This window comes from Montipora capricornis, chromosome 13 (assembly GCF_036669925.1).
Source record: "Montipora capricornis isolate CH-2021 chromosome 13, ASM3666992v2, whole genome shotgun sequence".
Lineage (NCBI taxonomy): Eukaryota > Metazoa > Cnidaria > Anthozoa > Scleractinia > Acroporidae > Montipora > Montipora capricornis.
In genome coordinates, this window is record NC_090895.1 from 40,003,038 (window position 1) to 40,019,544 (window position 16,507).

General features: G+C 38.7%; 1 protein-coding gene and 1 long non-coding RNA gene across 2 annotated transcripts in view; one reads left to right on the forward strand and one right to left on the reverse strand.

The window, feature by feature from the left end:
• The first annotated feature begins 11,724 nt into the window (after positions 1-11,724).
• LOC138029143 (uncharacterized) lies at positions 11,725-12,835 on the forward strand. The gene is made up of 3 exons (XR_011127828.1): positions 11,725-11,964; positions 12,438-12,498; positions 12,752-12,835. It is a non-coding gene; the product is annotated as an uncharacterized lncRNA (long non-coding RNA).
• The window catches only part of LOC138029142 (uncharacterized), a 24,857-nt gene continuing 20,641 nt past the window's right edge, over positions 12,292-16,507 (reverse strand). The window contains exons 5-6 of the mRNA XM_068876839.1: positions 14,106-14,140; positions 12,292-12,443 (exon numbers count right to left, since the gene is read on the reverse strand). Of these exons, the coding sequence (XP_068732940.1) occupies positions 12,414-12,443; positions 14,106-14,140 (65 nt within the window). The 3' untranslated portion in view covers positions 12,292-12,413. The remainder of the gene's footprint in view (positions 12,444-14,105; positions 14,141-16,507) is intronic.

Here is a 16,507-nt window from a genome sequence, read left to right on the forward strand (position 1 = left end):
AAGTAAAACAACAGCAACTCTTCGCGTGGACACTCGCGTTGTGAAATAGCAAACTGAGAGTTTTCCAAATGATTTAGTGCTATGGAGCTGAGGTAATTTGCTCTGAATTTAATTTAATTGACTCTGAACATGATTTTACGCTTTTGTAGTATTTTAAACCCACCCTTCAGAAAAAGTTTTTGCTCTGCGTCAAAGCGATCCTTTAACATTTCTTGAATGTGTTGCATGTACAAGAAACAAAATATTTTCAACTTTGGAGCGCTTATAGTCTTTCTAGGAATAACTTTGATGAGAAGTTTCATTCGCTTTAAGCTACGCGCGATCGTTTGTCAAAGCTTTCCCGCTTTTACTGCCGTCAAATACTCGAAGGAGAATCTACTACGGTAGCCCAAAACCGTTTGGCTGGTGGGAAATAAGTAACTTTTAAATTTTTAAATCCTGGAACAAGATTACTCGTGGGTTTTTTTCCTTCACTTGTTTCAAAGCGGGAAGCTGGAGATGTCCGCGTCTTTATTTGCAGGTGAAGAAACGACAAAGCATTACAAGATGCTCATTTTTAATCAACAGAGATTTTGAATCAGGAGCTCGCGACTTGTTGTTTACTGAATACTGTTTATAATAACCAGCACAGTTTAATGGGGAGGGGGGTCCTCCTTAACTACAGCCCTGGGGCCGGTTCCTGAAAAGTGTAATAACTCTATTCCAGGCATAAATTATTATTTGCCGGAATAAGGCACATTTATCCCTGGAATAGAGTTATTACACCTTTCAGGAACCGGATCCTGGTTGCTATGTAAACTTCCATCGACCATTTCTCAGGTTTTAGAACGGTAGTAGACAACTCGCTTGGCCATATGTGGTTTTTTAGTAAACACTCTCAGGTACTGGACGTTGACCATATTTGGTGAAGTCACGTGACCAAAAAAAGAAAAACCCTAAACTTTGCGCAGGATACATTTTGAACGAATAAAATTCACTTGATCAGACGTCAAACTTCATTAGCGTAAGTGCTACGTATTGGTTTCTTGAAATCTTAATTTTATCGAAGATATTAATTTTCTAGGGTTGTGATCGCGTAGGATGGTGAGGGTAATTTTTTCTTTTCCATCGTCTGAAAATAATAGCCTAGCGACCTTTTTCCTTTGAAATCCGGGCTTTTACTAGGATTAAGACTGGCATTAGTTACGCATGCGCATTCTTGCATTTCAAATTCAATTATTCCTCCATTCAGATTTCTTCTCTTCGCGACCTGTAGCTTGCAATTTCGTTGAAATTTTTTGCACTCTTTCGTCTCGAAAACCTCTAAACACAAACTCGGAGACGACAACTTGCGTCGTGTTGGTAGTTGCTAACCCAATTAAAGTCGTATCCATATCTTTTTCAAATGTTTCGTAGTTAACTCGTAACTGTGTGCGACAACGCGCGCGTTGGGTTGATTTTCGTCTTGTCCAACTGGACGCTAACTGCTGATTTATGCTTTCGGAGAAAGCCATAATTTCTTCTGCGGTAGCTATATCGCTCGAATTTTCCTCAAGAAAAAATTTCGGTCTGCGTGCTTTGCGTAGAATTTTTTTACGAATTTCTTGAAGAGTCACCGTTCCCACCAATTGGCAGTTCGCAATTTCGCATTTGCGACAGCGCAAACGAAGCTGATAGCGCCTTCAAACTACGCCTCGGCAAAACCTTTAAATCTCAAAACGAAAAACAGGAACATAAACAAAAGATCATAGAAAAATGCAAGTCTCTTAATCAGCTTTTCAGATAGTTAAACGTTTCGTATTTCCCGCCATTTTGGCGGTCGATCGGCGGGCGGCGTTGGGAGAGTTTCGTTCTTAGCAACAGGTTTGAAGTTAAGAAGGACCCCCACCCCCACCCACTGAAATCACGTTAAACTTTCATTTTTCATCAGATTTTCGTGATGATCAATTGACTTGTACAATCAGTCTTTTTTAGCCTTAAATAATGAAAACAATCGGCTATTTTGCTAAAACGATTGAAGATATATTACCCAGTCGACTGATTAATAGATTTTTTTATTGCTTGTTTTCCTAATTTGAGCTCGTTAGAGCAGCTACAAGTAATTTCTCGATCGTTCAGATCAGTCGCTCACCTGAACTTCAAATTCTTACTAGTTTTTACAACTATTCTCCATCTCATTATTGCTAGCATTATTCTTTCAAATGATTCAAAGGGTATTTAATTCCGTGATTCCCCTTAAACACAATAGGTAAGGCTTTCAACCTCCTCCAAAATAAAGCAAGTTTAAGGTGGCTGGAGCCAATTTCACTACTTTTAAAAACCTTCTTATCAGAAGGATTAGGGTTAGGGTTACATTTTTCGAAAATTTAATACAGCTCTGAATTGGCCCCCATTTTTTTCTAAAACTTTGCCAATAGTTCTATCTTAAATTGCTAATTACCATTCAACAATAAGAAATGTGGAGTCGCCGAGTTTATTTTTGACATATAAGAAGGTAAAGACGAAATGTAGGGTGTTTTTGGAGACATTTCATGTTTCCATGGTAACCTATTACGTCACAATAGTAGGCACATTTTTAAAAGCAATAATTGGTGTTCTATATGGTATCATAGCATTTCTGTTACGTTATACTACAGTGTTGTAGTGACAACCCTTCTAATAAAAAGTCTCTTCAAAAAAGTGAAACTGGTTCCAGCCAGCTTAACACTGCGTCGAAACAAGGCTTTTAACTTGGCTCTTTGACCATTTGTTTTTGTTATGGAAATTCGTATTGCTTATGGTAGCGATCTGATTGAATGAATTTCAGCTTTGACGGGGTTTTCATGCGTGAAAATTTTTCCACGGCACGCAATGTCTGTAGAGTGAACGTGGGCCTTTAAATGACGATATTCTGAAGTCTCACATTGTTTAATCAAGTTATTTCCTTTTCTCCCATAGGAAAATAGAGCCGGCATTCCATTTGTCTCCTCGTGCACACTGATCTCTGTAACTTGTATAACCTGGTGCAACTCCTCGAGCTTCGATGAACTATGACAGCAAATTAAGAGAGCTACCTCGCGTCGAAGACCTTTATGGTCTCGGTATCGTACACATTTCACGTTTTTTTAATGGGGATGGGATAGTTAAGGTGGATAATTAATTTACTGAATGGACCTGGGGCTTGTGTCTCGAAAATTTTCCGGCTCATGTTTTCGTCAGTTTTGGTCATCAATGAATGTTTACTCTGGTTGTTCAACAGATTTTGACCATTTGTACTTATTTAGGTATCCATTTTGATTTTCTTACCCACCATTTTATTTTAATTGTCCGACTTTCAACTACATTGTAGTCTCCTGAAGGCTCAGCCTATTGGCAGAAGTTTTTCTGCCACTGGGGCGAGCTAGCCCCGGTCCATTCAGATATTACATGCTTAAACGCTGTACACTGGTTCTTCAAGCCAATTGGTGGAACTTAGCAGTTTTCCCAACTGGTTTAAAAACTAAGTGTTGGGATTTTAATGGGTATAATTGATTTATTTACTGATGCTTAACACCTGCATTTCAAGTCCGAGGTGAGTGCTTAGTTTTCTTTTATTGTTCTTTGTTCTTGAGCGTTTAAGCAGAAATACTCTTAATAGCCAGAACTCTTTTTTTCTTGCTATTATAAGTACATCAGAAAACTCAAACCCAGGCTCTCTCGGTAAAAGAAGAGACCCTAGGAATAAGCTTCAAATCTTATTTGGTGTAAATTTAAACTTAGCTATTTCTGAGCTAAGTTTACTCACTTTTTTAGTATGAGGTTGAGTTTACGCACTCATGACTGCGACATTTCTTCATGGATCGTCGAAATTTTTTTTTCCGCGAGCCGAGTTGCACATATCAAGCCATCTTTTTCATGGAGCGACGTACTTTATTGCGCGGAGCACACCTTTTTCTTCATGGATCGACGGGCTTTTTGCGAGACGCATAACGATTCGTCTTTTTCTTCATGGATGTGCGACGGACTATTTTTTCCGAGTCTCACATAGTCGTCTTTTTCTTCACGGATCGCCGGACTTTTTTCATGTGGTGTTATAGGCTTGTAGTTTTCTCAATTCGGAGCCCTTTTTGTGCTACCTGATTTGTATTATTAACAAGCTTTTTTCGATAAATGACATTTTCCGTTTTTTTTTTGCAGCTCCGTGTGATGACATATTCACTACCGATTTTTTAGTTCTGTCCTGTTTTGTCGGCTCAGCTCCTTTTCATTTTTTCAATTTTAGGCTGATAGATTTTGTAGTTTTTGACTGTCTCTCTTAACAATTTAAACAGTTTTTTCTAAACTTTTTCGAACCTTTATGATACAAGTAGCTCTATATTTATAGGAAAAATTTTCGTATATCTCGCCCAAGCCCTTTCCGTTTTCCTTGGGGTGGTGTTTTGGGTGGGAGGGTGGGTAAAATGTAATTTAAACCGTAGTTCTAAAGTGACGCGTGAGCTCATTTGATGTTTGTCAGATGGGCTGGTCGCGTACGTGGTGTACTTAATACGGTGTACCTAATATCAAATAAAAGTACTAAAAAACTGGTAACAGTTGAAGAGTGCGATTGTTTCTGTCAAACGGCGCGGGAGTTTTCGGGATGTCGAGCATCCCGTGAGCTGGTCGCGCGCATTGAGTAAGAACAGAGATTAGTAATGATAGCGTAAATTAAAAAGTTAACAACTATTCACCGAAGTGGGGGGTGGCTAGTGTTGGATATTTAACGTGACGCAAAGCGGCAAGGTAAATATCTACGTCCAGCCGCCGACACTGGGGTGAATAGTTGTTTAAGTATATACTCAGTATATACTACATGTACTAAAGCTATTTCAATTATTATGACTAACATCCCGTGAGGTAGTCGTGCGTTTTGAGTAAGAACAGGGTTAGTAATGATGGCGTAAATGAAGTAGTTAACAACTATTCACCGAAGTGGAGGTGGCTAGTGGTGGATATTTAACGAGCCGCAAAGCGGCGAGGTAAGTATCTACGTTTAGCGGCCAACACTGGGGTGAATAGTTGTTTTAGTATATACTCAGTATATACTAAAAATATTTCAATTATTCCTTTTGTGCTGTATTATCTCACTTTTTTGCTAAAACAGTGAAAGAGATAATATAACACAGAAACATGATTTTAACTAATTTATTGCTGCAACGATTACAACGATTACATCCGTTTCCGGCGCAAATCTTGGGCGAGTTGCTTGTAGGTGAAAGGATATTCAAGGTTTGAGTAGCCAAACAGGTAGCGCCCATCAACGCAATCTGCTGTTTTAGTATATACTTAATTAAGATATCCCTAAAGAGAAGAAGTCATTGCATGGTGAAAACTGAAGGTCATACGCACGACAGACATGGGTTGAAGTTAAAGTAAACAAATTGTCAATGAGGAAGAAGCTGAAAAAAATGTTGAATGAAGTGACCCGTGGAGAGCGATCGGAGAACGAGCCTAACTGAAATACCCAAGAGAAGAGGAAAGATAAGATAAATAAAAACCCATGAAGAGCGAAAATAATGAAGTAAAGTGATCAACAAGTAAGAAGAACCATGCTAGACTCGCACGACGAAAGAAGAATTAAGCGTCGCAATAAAGAAGATGAAAAAACCGCGGGGAGAAGAGAGAAATTGTAAGAATGCCACTTGAAGTCAAACACGAAAACAAAGTGGAGCGAGAAAGAACAAAGGAGAACGAAGAAAAGCGAAGCCAAACAAAGAAGATTACAACCCTTTTATTCTCTTTATTTGATACTCTTTATCTGCTCTCTTTTATGCAGCTTTATGGGCTCAAGGAGTTTTTTCTGTTATCTTAGCTTTAGCCACGGTGCACTCTCATTGCATCTAGACTCAAGACACTTATTGTTTCAAGTCTTTCCTTGCAAATCTTAAGAGACGGCGGAGAAGAATAAGAAATCTTGCCGGACACATCTAAATGTGATGGAAAAGTTATCACTGAGAAGATGACAGTGACTACGTCCGGAAAAAAGTGTCGCCATCACAAAAGTAAGGCAGCGGATGACTTAGCATAGTGGGAGCAGGATGATTCTAAAAAATGCACGAGCAATTTCTAAAAAACTCTGTTTATACCTTTCCTGGTTGTCATTTTTTTTTTCCTGGTTGTCATGCTGTCTTTTTCCAGGTCAGGCTAGATAGGTTTCTTATTGTCGTTTTATGGTCGGTCCAGTTTTGGTACTTGTGTTCTTCTTACCAGGATCTATACAATCTTCTTTCCAATAAAGTTTGTTCTTGATGATATACGAATTATCGGGATTCAGCTCATTATTAAGCCCTCTTGTGTTGATTTTTCTCTAATTTTCTCTTGAAGACTCTAACTTTCCTTCGGTTCCCTTGGCTAAGTCAGACGAAAAGAGAAAAGAAAACTGACAGAAAAAACCGCCGAAGAATTCAAAAGTTAGAGGATTGCACGAAAGAAGATTATTAAAAGACAACCGGCGGAAAGTCAAATAAACGACGGCACATACAAGACGAAGATAGCACATAAGGCTGTGAAATAACAAATTCAGAAGAAAAAGTACCCCTATAAGGACAGGTGAGCGTCATCGGAAGTATTGGGATAAAGAACCGGAAGTAGAAAAACGTGCTAAATGACTAAAATATCCTCGGAATTTTAGACTCAAGCCATACAGCTGAAGATCACGAGTTTAAATAGTAAGAAAGATCAATAGAACATGAAGTAGGGATTAGGACGTGGCGCGGGGGCTCATGAAACACTAGCTGTTCCATGGGCTGGTCGCACACTGTCAGTTAACTTCTTATTAATAGTACTTATAATAATACATTAACACAAAATCTAATGCAAGTATAGTCAAGACCGGAGAAGAAAGCGAAGAAAAACTGTATACCAGCAAGGATGGGAATGAAAACAGAAGACACCGCAAAAATTATTTATCCTCTTTTCTGTGGACGATAAGTTAATGGGCGAAATGAGAGATGCAGACACGACTCAAGTTTCATGAACATGAAGATGAAAATAATATAGGTGGAAATCACGGAATCACAAGCTGTATTTAAAGCAAGTCAGCTCACAACAAGAATTAACTTCATCGGACGCAATGGTCGAAAGATGCCAAGAAACTCACCAAATTGTGAAGCACGCTGAATACTTCAGTTAATTAAAGAAGCTGTTTGAGAAGAGTACGACGTCAGAGGATTAAAGTTACAAGTCGATACCAGCAAGACGAGAAGAAAACAGCGTGTGCGGCTTTCTGAAACACTCCAGGCATAAAAGATCCGCTTTTCTTGTGGGCGTAATGTGTAGTAGTCACGCAGTTCGGCTTGATGTTGTCTTTCCCTGATGTTCCTTTGTTGAGGTGCCGCAATCTGAGCCTTTTGAATTCAGTTTCTTCTTCTGATTGGTCAAATACTTCGTAGCACCTGCACCCTAGCTGCCAACACATTAAGTCGCCAATTTGTGGAATACATCGGAAAATTCAGTGAAAGAAAATGTTTGAGAAGAGCATGAAGTCAAACGAGCAAGACGAGAAGAAAACTACCCGTGTATGACTTTCTGTGAACCAATCCAGGCGTGAATCTTGTGCTTAATGCGTTCTCGCGCATTTTGGGTTGACGTTGCCTTTCCCTGATGTTTCCTTTTTGAGGTGCCGCAATCTGAGCCTTTTGAATTCAATGCTCTTTCTCTACTTGCTTAATATTGATTGGTCAAATACCTCGTAGCATCTTCGTCCTCTATTCCTTTTATTCACACTCCTTGAGTCCTCCCAGACTAACCCTTGTCAGCCTCAGTATGCCAGGTTGCTTAGTTTCATCTCTTGCTCCCTTTTCGCTGGTATTTATTACTCATTTGAAGGCATCGGAAAGGAAACGACTCCTTTATTGTCTTTCCTCTTTTATGTATTTCCTTTCCTACTTTATTTTCGAGTTACTTTTTTTGTACATTTCAGTCTTTATTTATAACTACTACGCCCTTCTGAGAAGGGAAGAGGTTTTAATAAGTGGCGTTGAATTCTCGGATTCATTTATACTGTTTCGTGTTCTTTCCTTGCGATACAGTATCCTCTTTTCTCATTTCCATCTCGTTCATTGTTGTCTTTCATAGTGGTTTAGCCTTTGTTCCCCTCTTTTCATTTAATTTGTGTCAACACCCAAATTCCCCATTTCTTGTTTCTTCATTCAGTTTTCGACTCTTCTCTGATTTATCTTTTGCTTCTACTTCATTCAAGGAGATATTTTTACACCAGTCCCTCCTCTCGTATCTATTCGGGGCCAATTATTTTTTTCTATTGTGCTCACCTCGAGTGTTTTTCGCTAATAGTTTCTCACTGGATTCTATGACACCCAATATATTTAAGTGTTATTTCCTCTAACCCCTTATCGTTAATGATTCAAACGCTTTTCCGGGCATACTGTCGCTTAACTACGGCCTGCTCCAAGGACCCCATGAAAAGTCTTTCTTTGCTTCATTTGATTCTGATTCTATATATCTCAAACCATTCTTAAGCTGTATTTTTCGTCTTTACAATCCCTTGACGAGCCTCTCCTTTACACCTGATCTCTTGAGCTTGCTTTTCTCCATTGATTCATCATCTGCCTATTTCCACTCTCTGTTGAACACATGCACGCATACAATCCAATTATCTAATAAAGAAGCACGCAACGATTCTCGATGATCCTTTTCCACACTCACTATCTTTAACCATTATCACCGTCTTTTTATCACACTTGAGCTAGTAGTTATCATCTTCATCATCCTTATTTCCTTATCATAATGATCATGTTTTATCATCATCATCATCATCATCATCATCATCACTGACCTTAAATTCATCATCCAAATCGCCATTATCACGATTCTGTTACAGGTAATCATCGAAACATCTTGAAATGGACGGATGGTCGTAAACTACCTAATTCAAAGTCATCACAATGGATACATGAAGATAAACGCAGCAGATTATCTTATGACCTAATTTTGGGAGCCACTGATCATAAGTTCGATTCATATCTCGATTTGTTTCAATTCGAAAACTTCAACAAGCTCACTGCTTGATCAATACTTAAACCTTCAACCAGACCGTCCTTCTCAATCCGTACATGGCTTTTGTCCTCTCATTATCGTCGTTTTACCACACTTGAGTTGTTGTCAACTTCATCATCCTTACTTCCTTATCATAGTAATGATGTTGATAATCATGCTCATCATTATCTTCGTCGTCATCGTTTTAATCATCATTATCATGAATTTGTTACAGGTAATCATTGCAGCATCTTAAAAGGACGGATTCTCGTAAACTGCCTAATTCAAAGTCATCACAATCGATTCAAGTGGATAAACGCAAGAGTCGATCATCTTACGACCAAATTTTTGGGAGACATACGTTCGATTCGCATCTCGATCTGTTTCGATTCGAAAGCGTCAACCAGCTCACTGTTTCATCATTACTTAAACCCTGAATCGGACGATCCTTTGCAATTCTTATATGGCTTTTGTCCTCTCATCGAGCCTTATTTTCGTTTATCGTTCTTTCCTCTATGATTCGTGGATGTCCGAAAAGGCACACGTCCATTATTTCGCTACACATTCGTCATCGTCGTAGCTACATCATAACTTTGTTGGAGGCATTTATCGTAAGTATCTATCCCTTGAAAGGACGTTAGTGAAGTTTTCATTAATTGTCATCGTCATCGTCATCGTCTTTGTTCTATACTGATAAATCATCATCTTCGTCATCCTTATCATAATTTTTTACAGGTAATCATGACATCTTGAAATGGTCGAATGGTCGTAAACGTCCTAATCCAAAGCCCATCAATATCGATACATAAAGATAAACGCAAGAGCCGATCATCTTATGATATAATTTTGGGAGACAGTTATCATACTTTCGATTCCAATCTCGATTTGTCCGTTTGTTTCCATTCGAAAACATCAACCGGCTCACTGCTTCATCAATGCTTAAACCTTAAATCGGATGGTCCTTCGCAATTCTTATATGGCTTTTGTCCTCTCATCGAGCCTTACTTTCGTTTAATATGTTTCCTCTATGATTCGCAATTAAATGGCGCACGATTCATCTGGATGTCCGAAAAGGCACACGTCCATTATTTCGCTTCACATTCGTTATCGTCGTAGTTGCATCATAACTTTGTTGGAGGCATTTATCGTAAGTATCTATCCCTTGAAAGGACACTAGTAAATTTTTCATTGTCATTGTCATCGTCATCGTCTTTGTTGTATACCGATAAATCATATTCGTCATCCTTATCATAATTTTTCACAGGTAAATCATGACATCTTGAAATGGTCGAATGGTCGTAAACGTCCTAATCCAAAGCCCATCAATATCGATGCATAAAAATAAACGCAAGAGCCAATCATCCTATGATCGATTTTTGGGAGACAGTTATCATACTTTCGATTCCCATCTCGATTTGTTTCGATTCGAAAACGTCAACCAGCTCACTGCTTCTTCAATAATTAAACCTCGAATCAGACGGTTCTTCGCAAGAATTTCCTGGATTTGGTCCTGTCGTTGAGTCACGTTCGTTATGTCAGTTTATTTTTCCGATATCATTTTGCTATGTGATTGCATGCGATTCATCTGGATGTCCACGGAGGCATGTGTCCATTACATTTAGTCTACATTTATGTTTGTCATCGTGGTACCTGCGTTATAACTTTCTTGGAGGCATTTGATCATAAGTATCCATCTTTGAAAGGGAGCTACTAGGTTTATCGGGATTTGGTCCCTTACACTGTACATACACCATCCTCTTCAAGAAGTAAGCCAAGCAACAACCTAAGCCTGTTATCTGGCTGTCGATTTTCACCGGGCCTTTCCTTGAAATCCTGACGTTAACCGGTGCCCCTTTCTTTCGTTCTTTTACGAACAGAATTCGACGGGTTGGCGCAGTGGCGAGAGCACTCGCCTCCCACCATTGTGGCCCGGGTTCGATTTCCAGACAAGTACACTTGGCACTTAAAGAAGTTGATTACAGTTTTTTTCTCAAATTCCATGGTTTATCTTGAGCTCTATCCACACTCTTTCTATGGCAGTGGCTTCTTATGAGAACGGTTTTCGCTAAAACGAATTCAACATCTGACCTGTGACGTGATCCATGCAGGATGGTTTTCATCTCTTGGTCAGGAACTTGTCGTTTCATTGCGTGATTCATCATCAGTGTTGCTATGAAGGAATTCGACAAATCTGTGGAGAGCGAGGATTCATGTCTGCATGCATAGGTGTTAATTCGTGTTGAAAAAGAGGGTTATAACTACAAGCAGGAATGTTCCATTTTTCCTTCGTTGGTGGCTTGGTAACATGCCTCTTTATGCCGCTGCCACTTTTAGATCCCCTAACATGCCACAATTTACATCTGGCGGCGAAGAATATCGTACACAATTCCAGATCCACCTTCTCATGTATTTTGATTTCTGGAATTTCATCTTCTCCCTCCCTTCCCATATTACGTGTTTCTTTCATGTAGTCGCGAGTGAACTGGAGTTCCTTTGCTGCCCTTTTGTCTTGAATTTATTGCCTTCCGTCTTTGTAACGGATATCCCATTCTTTTCTCCAAACTTAAATTTGGGAAATGAATGCCTGGCTCGATTTCTTCCTTCTACGAAAGAGCCGCATATTCCCCGCCCTCCCCTTCTATGTATTGTCTATGTACGTATCCGTGTTTGTTTTGTCTGTGTCTGTATTGTGTGTGTCGTGTGGAGTGTGTGTGGGAGAGAGGGGGAGATAGAGAGAGAGAGAGAGGCAGAGAGAGAGAGACAGAGAGAGAGAGAGCTCGCACGCGCGCGCGCGCTGTCGCCGGCGCTCGCATAATTTAACTTATTTTAGTAATATAGATTTATTGATTCTGTTTTATATTCAGTCATTCATGCTACTCTTGATCTTGTGAAGGTTTTTGGGAGATTATTACAGGTTGTCATGAGTCAAGTGGCAAAGGAAAGAAGTTTTGTTTTGACTGCTGACAATTCCGTGTGCCTAACGGAACAATTCTGGTGAGCGATACGTTGTTTTAAGGAGTATGAAAGTAAAGTCTTTATAACTTTTTTCGGAGGTCAGCGCTGCTAGAAAAACCTGGAGCACTAAACGAGAAATAACCGACTTAGCTGGTTCCCGCTAGTTATGAGACAAAGTTATTTCATTCAATTCCTTTATCCACTCAATGTGCACGCGCGTTGGGTATCGTAATCGACTGAAAGTCTTGGCAAGGCTTACATAAGGTGGCAAGAAAGAGCGGCAATACTTATAATTCAGTGACTTTAGGATGGGTCCTACATCTCAAGGATTAATACAAAGTTCCGTTACCAAGCCCATCGGGGATATCACTTTTCTAAATATCAACGTATTCTGGCTGCCTGGCATTTTTAACCCTTAAGCCCACTTACTGTAACGTTGAAATTTTTTCCTTCTTTTTCTTCTTCTAAGACTGGGGTGAAATTGACTGTTATTGTTGTTTTTGTTCTGGTAGGGCACCCTTTAAAGACAAAAAAAGAACACTTACAGAACGTAACTGGAGTCGCCGGAGGGAGGTACGTGCCAGACTTTCCAATATTCAAGTGACACCCAACTCATAAGCACTGGAAAGGTATCTTGCAAATGGAATAGTTGTTTTTCAAGTTCCTGTTTTTTGAATGGGGTTTGGGATCTTTAGATAAGAAAAAAATCATGGATTAAGTGACATTAATGGCGCGACATTATTTCCCTAACTTTTTTTATTCCGAACAGGGTACGGCATTTTAAAATTTTAGGTTAAATTTTATGAGTAAGATATATTTCCTTTAGGTTGCAAAGAGAAGAAAGAAAGCAATAGACTCGAAGCTTTCCGGAGTTTAAGAAGAGGGAGAACTGATCAGAGAGAGGCTGAAAGGTATTTACTTGTAATTGAATCATGATATGATTCTTAAAAGTTCATAAACTGTGAACAATAATGCTCTTCATTGTTCTATGCTCAGTGATAGCTCAGCTTTCCAATCGTTTCGTAACCTAGAAATAGAAACGATTGATTACCCATGATGTTTTTTCTTAGTCCGCTAAGTCGATATCCTCAAATAACGCCTAATAAAGGAAGAGAAGGCGGAGGCTGCTCAACTTAGCTAACCTCACGAACAGTTAGTGATCTTGGTTCTCCGTCTTCAAGTGGAATGCTGCTGCGGTATTCACAGGTACGAAAACTCACTTTTTTGACTTTTAAATTAGTGACCATTTTTCATCACTGACAATCCATTGGCTATAGCTGCCTGTCTGAATGTTACTACGATAATCAAGGACGCTTCGGATAGCTGTGAGAGTTTTCTAACCAAAAGGCGCCTTCTTTTTATCTGCTGAACTTGTTTTGTTTAACCCCCAAAATAGATCATGTGACAATACTTGAAAGACTTGATCATTCGTCTTGTTCATTAAAAACTGCGCATTCGAGCACGATTATTACCAAATTCGAAAGGCACCGTGATATAAATCTCAGAAGCAAAATGTTAAAAGTGAATAGGGTCTATTTCAAGTGTAATTTGCGGCTCTTTACTTCATATTTAGTTGAGACATGCGCAACATTATACAGTACGGAAGGACACCAGCACTCCATGACAGGTCTATCACCTTCAATACAGGGATGCAGTCTCCCTTTAGTTTTCCAGATGAAGCTATGGTTGTAACCATTAACTCTTAAAAGCTTTCTCGTGTGATCATTACAGACACAAAAGGAAGAAAATTCGAGTTCAAGTTACATTTTTATGGATATAAATTACTGTAAGTGTCAAATAGCCAACTAGGATCTACTGCCCATTTGGCTCTTACTTTCTTGTTAAAAGACTGATAAAATACACATAAGGATTTCAAAAATATCAAAGTTATCGGACAACCACAAAATTGAGGGTGAATTTTGATACTAGCCGTGCTTATTTAAACCGTGACCTTACAAAAGATTTTTAAAAATAACTAATGCACCGATTAGCGGATGAAGTTCGGTGTTTAAAATAAATATGACGAATAAGTGGAAATTAAAAATTATGTGCTCGTTAACATATGGTTCGAGTTTTTAAGCAAACAATTTACAAATTAATTAACAATAAAAGGTGATACATATAACGCGTGTGCCTTAGCAATAACTTACCAATGAATAGATGACGGTTAAAATACATACCATGTTATGTCTTGGCGCTCGCGCGTCAACAACACCTGACACGATAGCGAACGCGCGTTAGCAAACAATTTACTAAGAATAAGTGGGTTATAGTATCTTGCAATACATTACAATACAATATTCTTTATTTAACGAAGGCCACGTAATTAACCCAATGAGTTATCTAACTTACGGCTTTCATGCGCGCCGTCCGCAAACAATTTACTGGTGACGAAGTTGAGCCTAATAATGTCATACACTGAAGTGGAGTGAGTGAGTTTGCGAACTTGCAAATGATTATGGATATGGGTGACACTATCTTACCGTGTGCGAATCACCAATTAGAGGTTACAAATATCATACGATACAATTGAGTGCGAGCTTTTAAAAAAACTAACAAATGACTTACTGAAGGGGGATAACATCATATGACATGATACCACCGTGCGCCCGTTAGAAGACAAGCAACACATAAATAAGTAGATTGTAACAACTGAAATTTACCATTAAATGGTCTGTGCGTGTTGTATACTACTGATAAGCAAGTAGAGGGTAATAACATCGGTTTTAAAGTAATAATATCGTATATGATGGTAAACACTCACTTGAATAACGAGATGCCAGTAATATCGAAAGAAATGCTCATGCGCGCTTTAGCAAACAACTTATAAGTAAAGGGGAATTCTACGATAGTGTGCGCGCATTATTTAAAAAGTAACTTATGAATAAGTAGATGATTACAAAATATTATAATCTAACAGTCTATCATACGATATGATGAACAAGTAGATTGTTGTAATATTTCTAGCATTTTATGGAGGGTGCTCATTTGAGTAATTGCAAAGTAAAGGGTAAATATCATATATGATGGATCGCGGGCTCTTAAAACAACTTACAAATGACTTACTGACAGGGGTTAATATTATGTGACATGATAGCCTGCATTAGTAATCAACCCATGTACGAATAAGCAGACGGTCACAAAAAACTTAAAAATACTGTGACCTGTATCATAAGATATGATGATGAGCGCTTATTTAACAACATAAAGGGTGATAATATCACGTGGCATAATAGCGTGCGTGCGTTAGAAAACAACTTTTAAATGAATAAGAATGATATCATGATGGTGTGCGCACATTAGCAAACAACTTACTTATAAACAACGACGTGGGTACAGAAATTATTGTATTAAATGGTTTGGGTGCATTTGCATGGTACTTTTAAGTAAGTGGAGGATAATAATTTCCTAGACATGATGGAACACACGCGTCTACTGACAAAGTAGATACTAATATTATGATAATATAAATGCCATGTTTGTGTTAGTAAAGGACTTAACTTAAGAATTGGTTGATGATCATACTATCCAACTATCTAATGCCTTGAAAACAACTTGTACGTGAGTGAAGGGAGAATAGCTTTAATGGATTTAATGGTGAGTTCGCATGAAGGTTATAGTCAAATACGATAGTATGGCGTGCGCGCAACAAACTAAATAAGTCGAATGTCACACGATATTATGGAGTGCGCCTTATCAAACAACTTATAAATAATAAATGCATGAAATGTGATAGTGCTCGCGCGTTTGTTAACCGGCAAACTACTGGCGAAGCAAAGGTTAATAATCTCGTTCGATCCGATGACCTTACAAGTAAAAGAAGTGGAGGGTGATGATATAATGTAATTTGGGGGAATGCGCGCGTTTGTCAACAACTTCCTACTAACGAAATAGGAGCTCAAGACAAGTACGATAAGATACACGGGAAAAGATATAATATGGTACAATAATAAAGGCCTGGCCGCGTTACAGGTGTTAAAATGTTACATTTTAGGTAATAATATCGTACCATTTATTTGCATTCCTTCGTATCATGCAAGTAAATAAAAGTGAATATCGCACGAACGGCGTGGATAAGTTAAAAAACTATACTAGAGTGATAAGACCATAAGAGAGAATGACGAATGCAAAATAGGCAAAGACTTAATATTAACACTAGAAATTGGAGAGATAAATGATTAAAACTTTAAAATAAATAGCTATTATCACTCATCAAGGCCAGAGTCAAAATTCACCCTCAATGTATAGGATTAACTTCATTTAAATCAACAACTTCACGTGAATTGTTGAATGCTTCACCTTCGATGTTTAAGTGCAGGAGTCAAATGGGTCAGTTTTTCCAGACAAGGGTCTCTCGGTTGCTTTTATGGATATGTATAAACATCCATTTTTAGAAACAGTTTTTGCTTACACTTTCCTGGAGCTATTTTGAACGAGTTATGGTTCACATTCTTTCAAGTGTGCTTTGACCCAGCCGGGGCGGTCTTTGATTGAGGGGTTCAGCTGGCCCGGGGTTTTCCTCCAAGGGGCAAGTGGACGCACGAGGAGGTTTTTCACCCAGCTGTTGTTCCACAACTCCTCT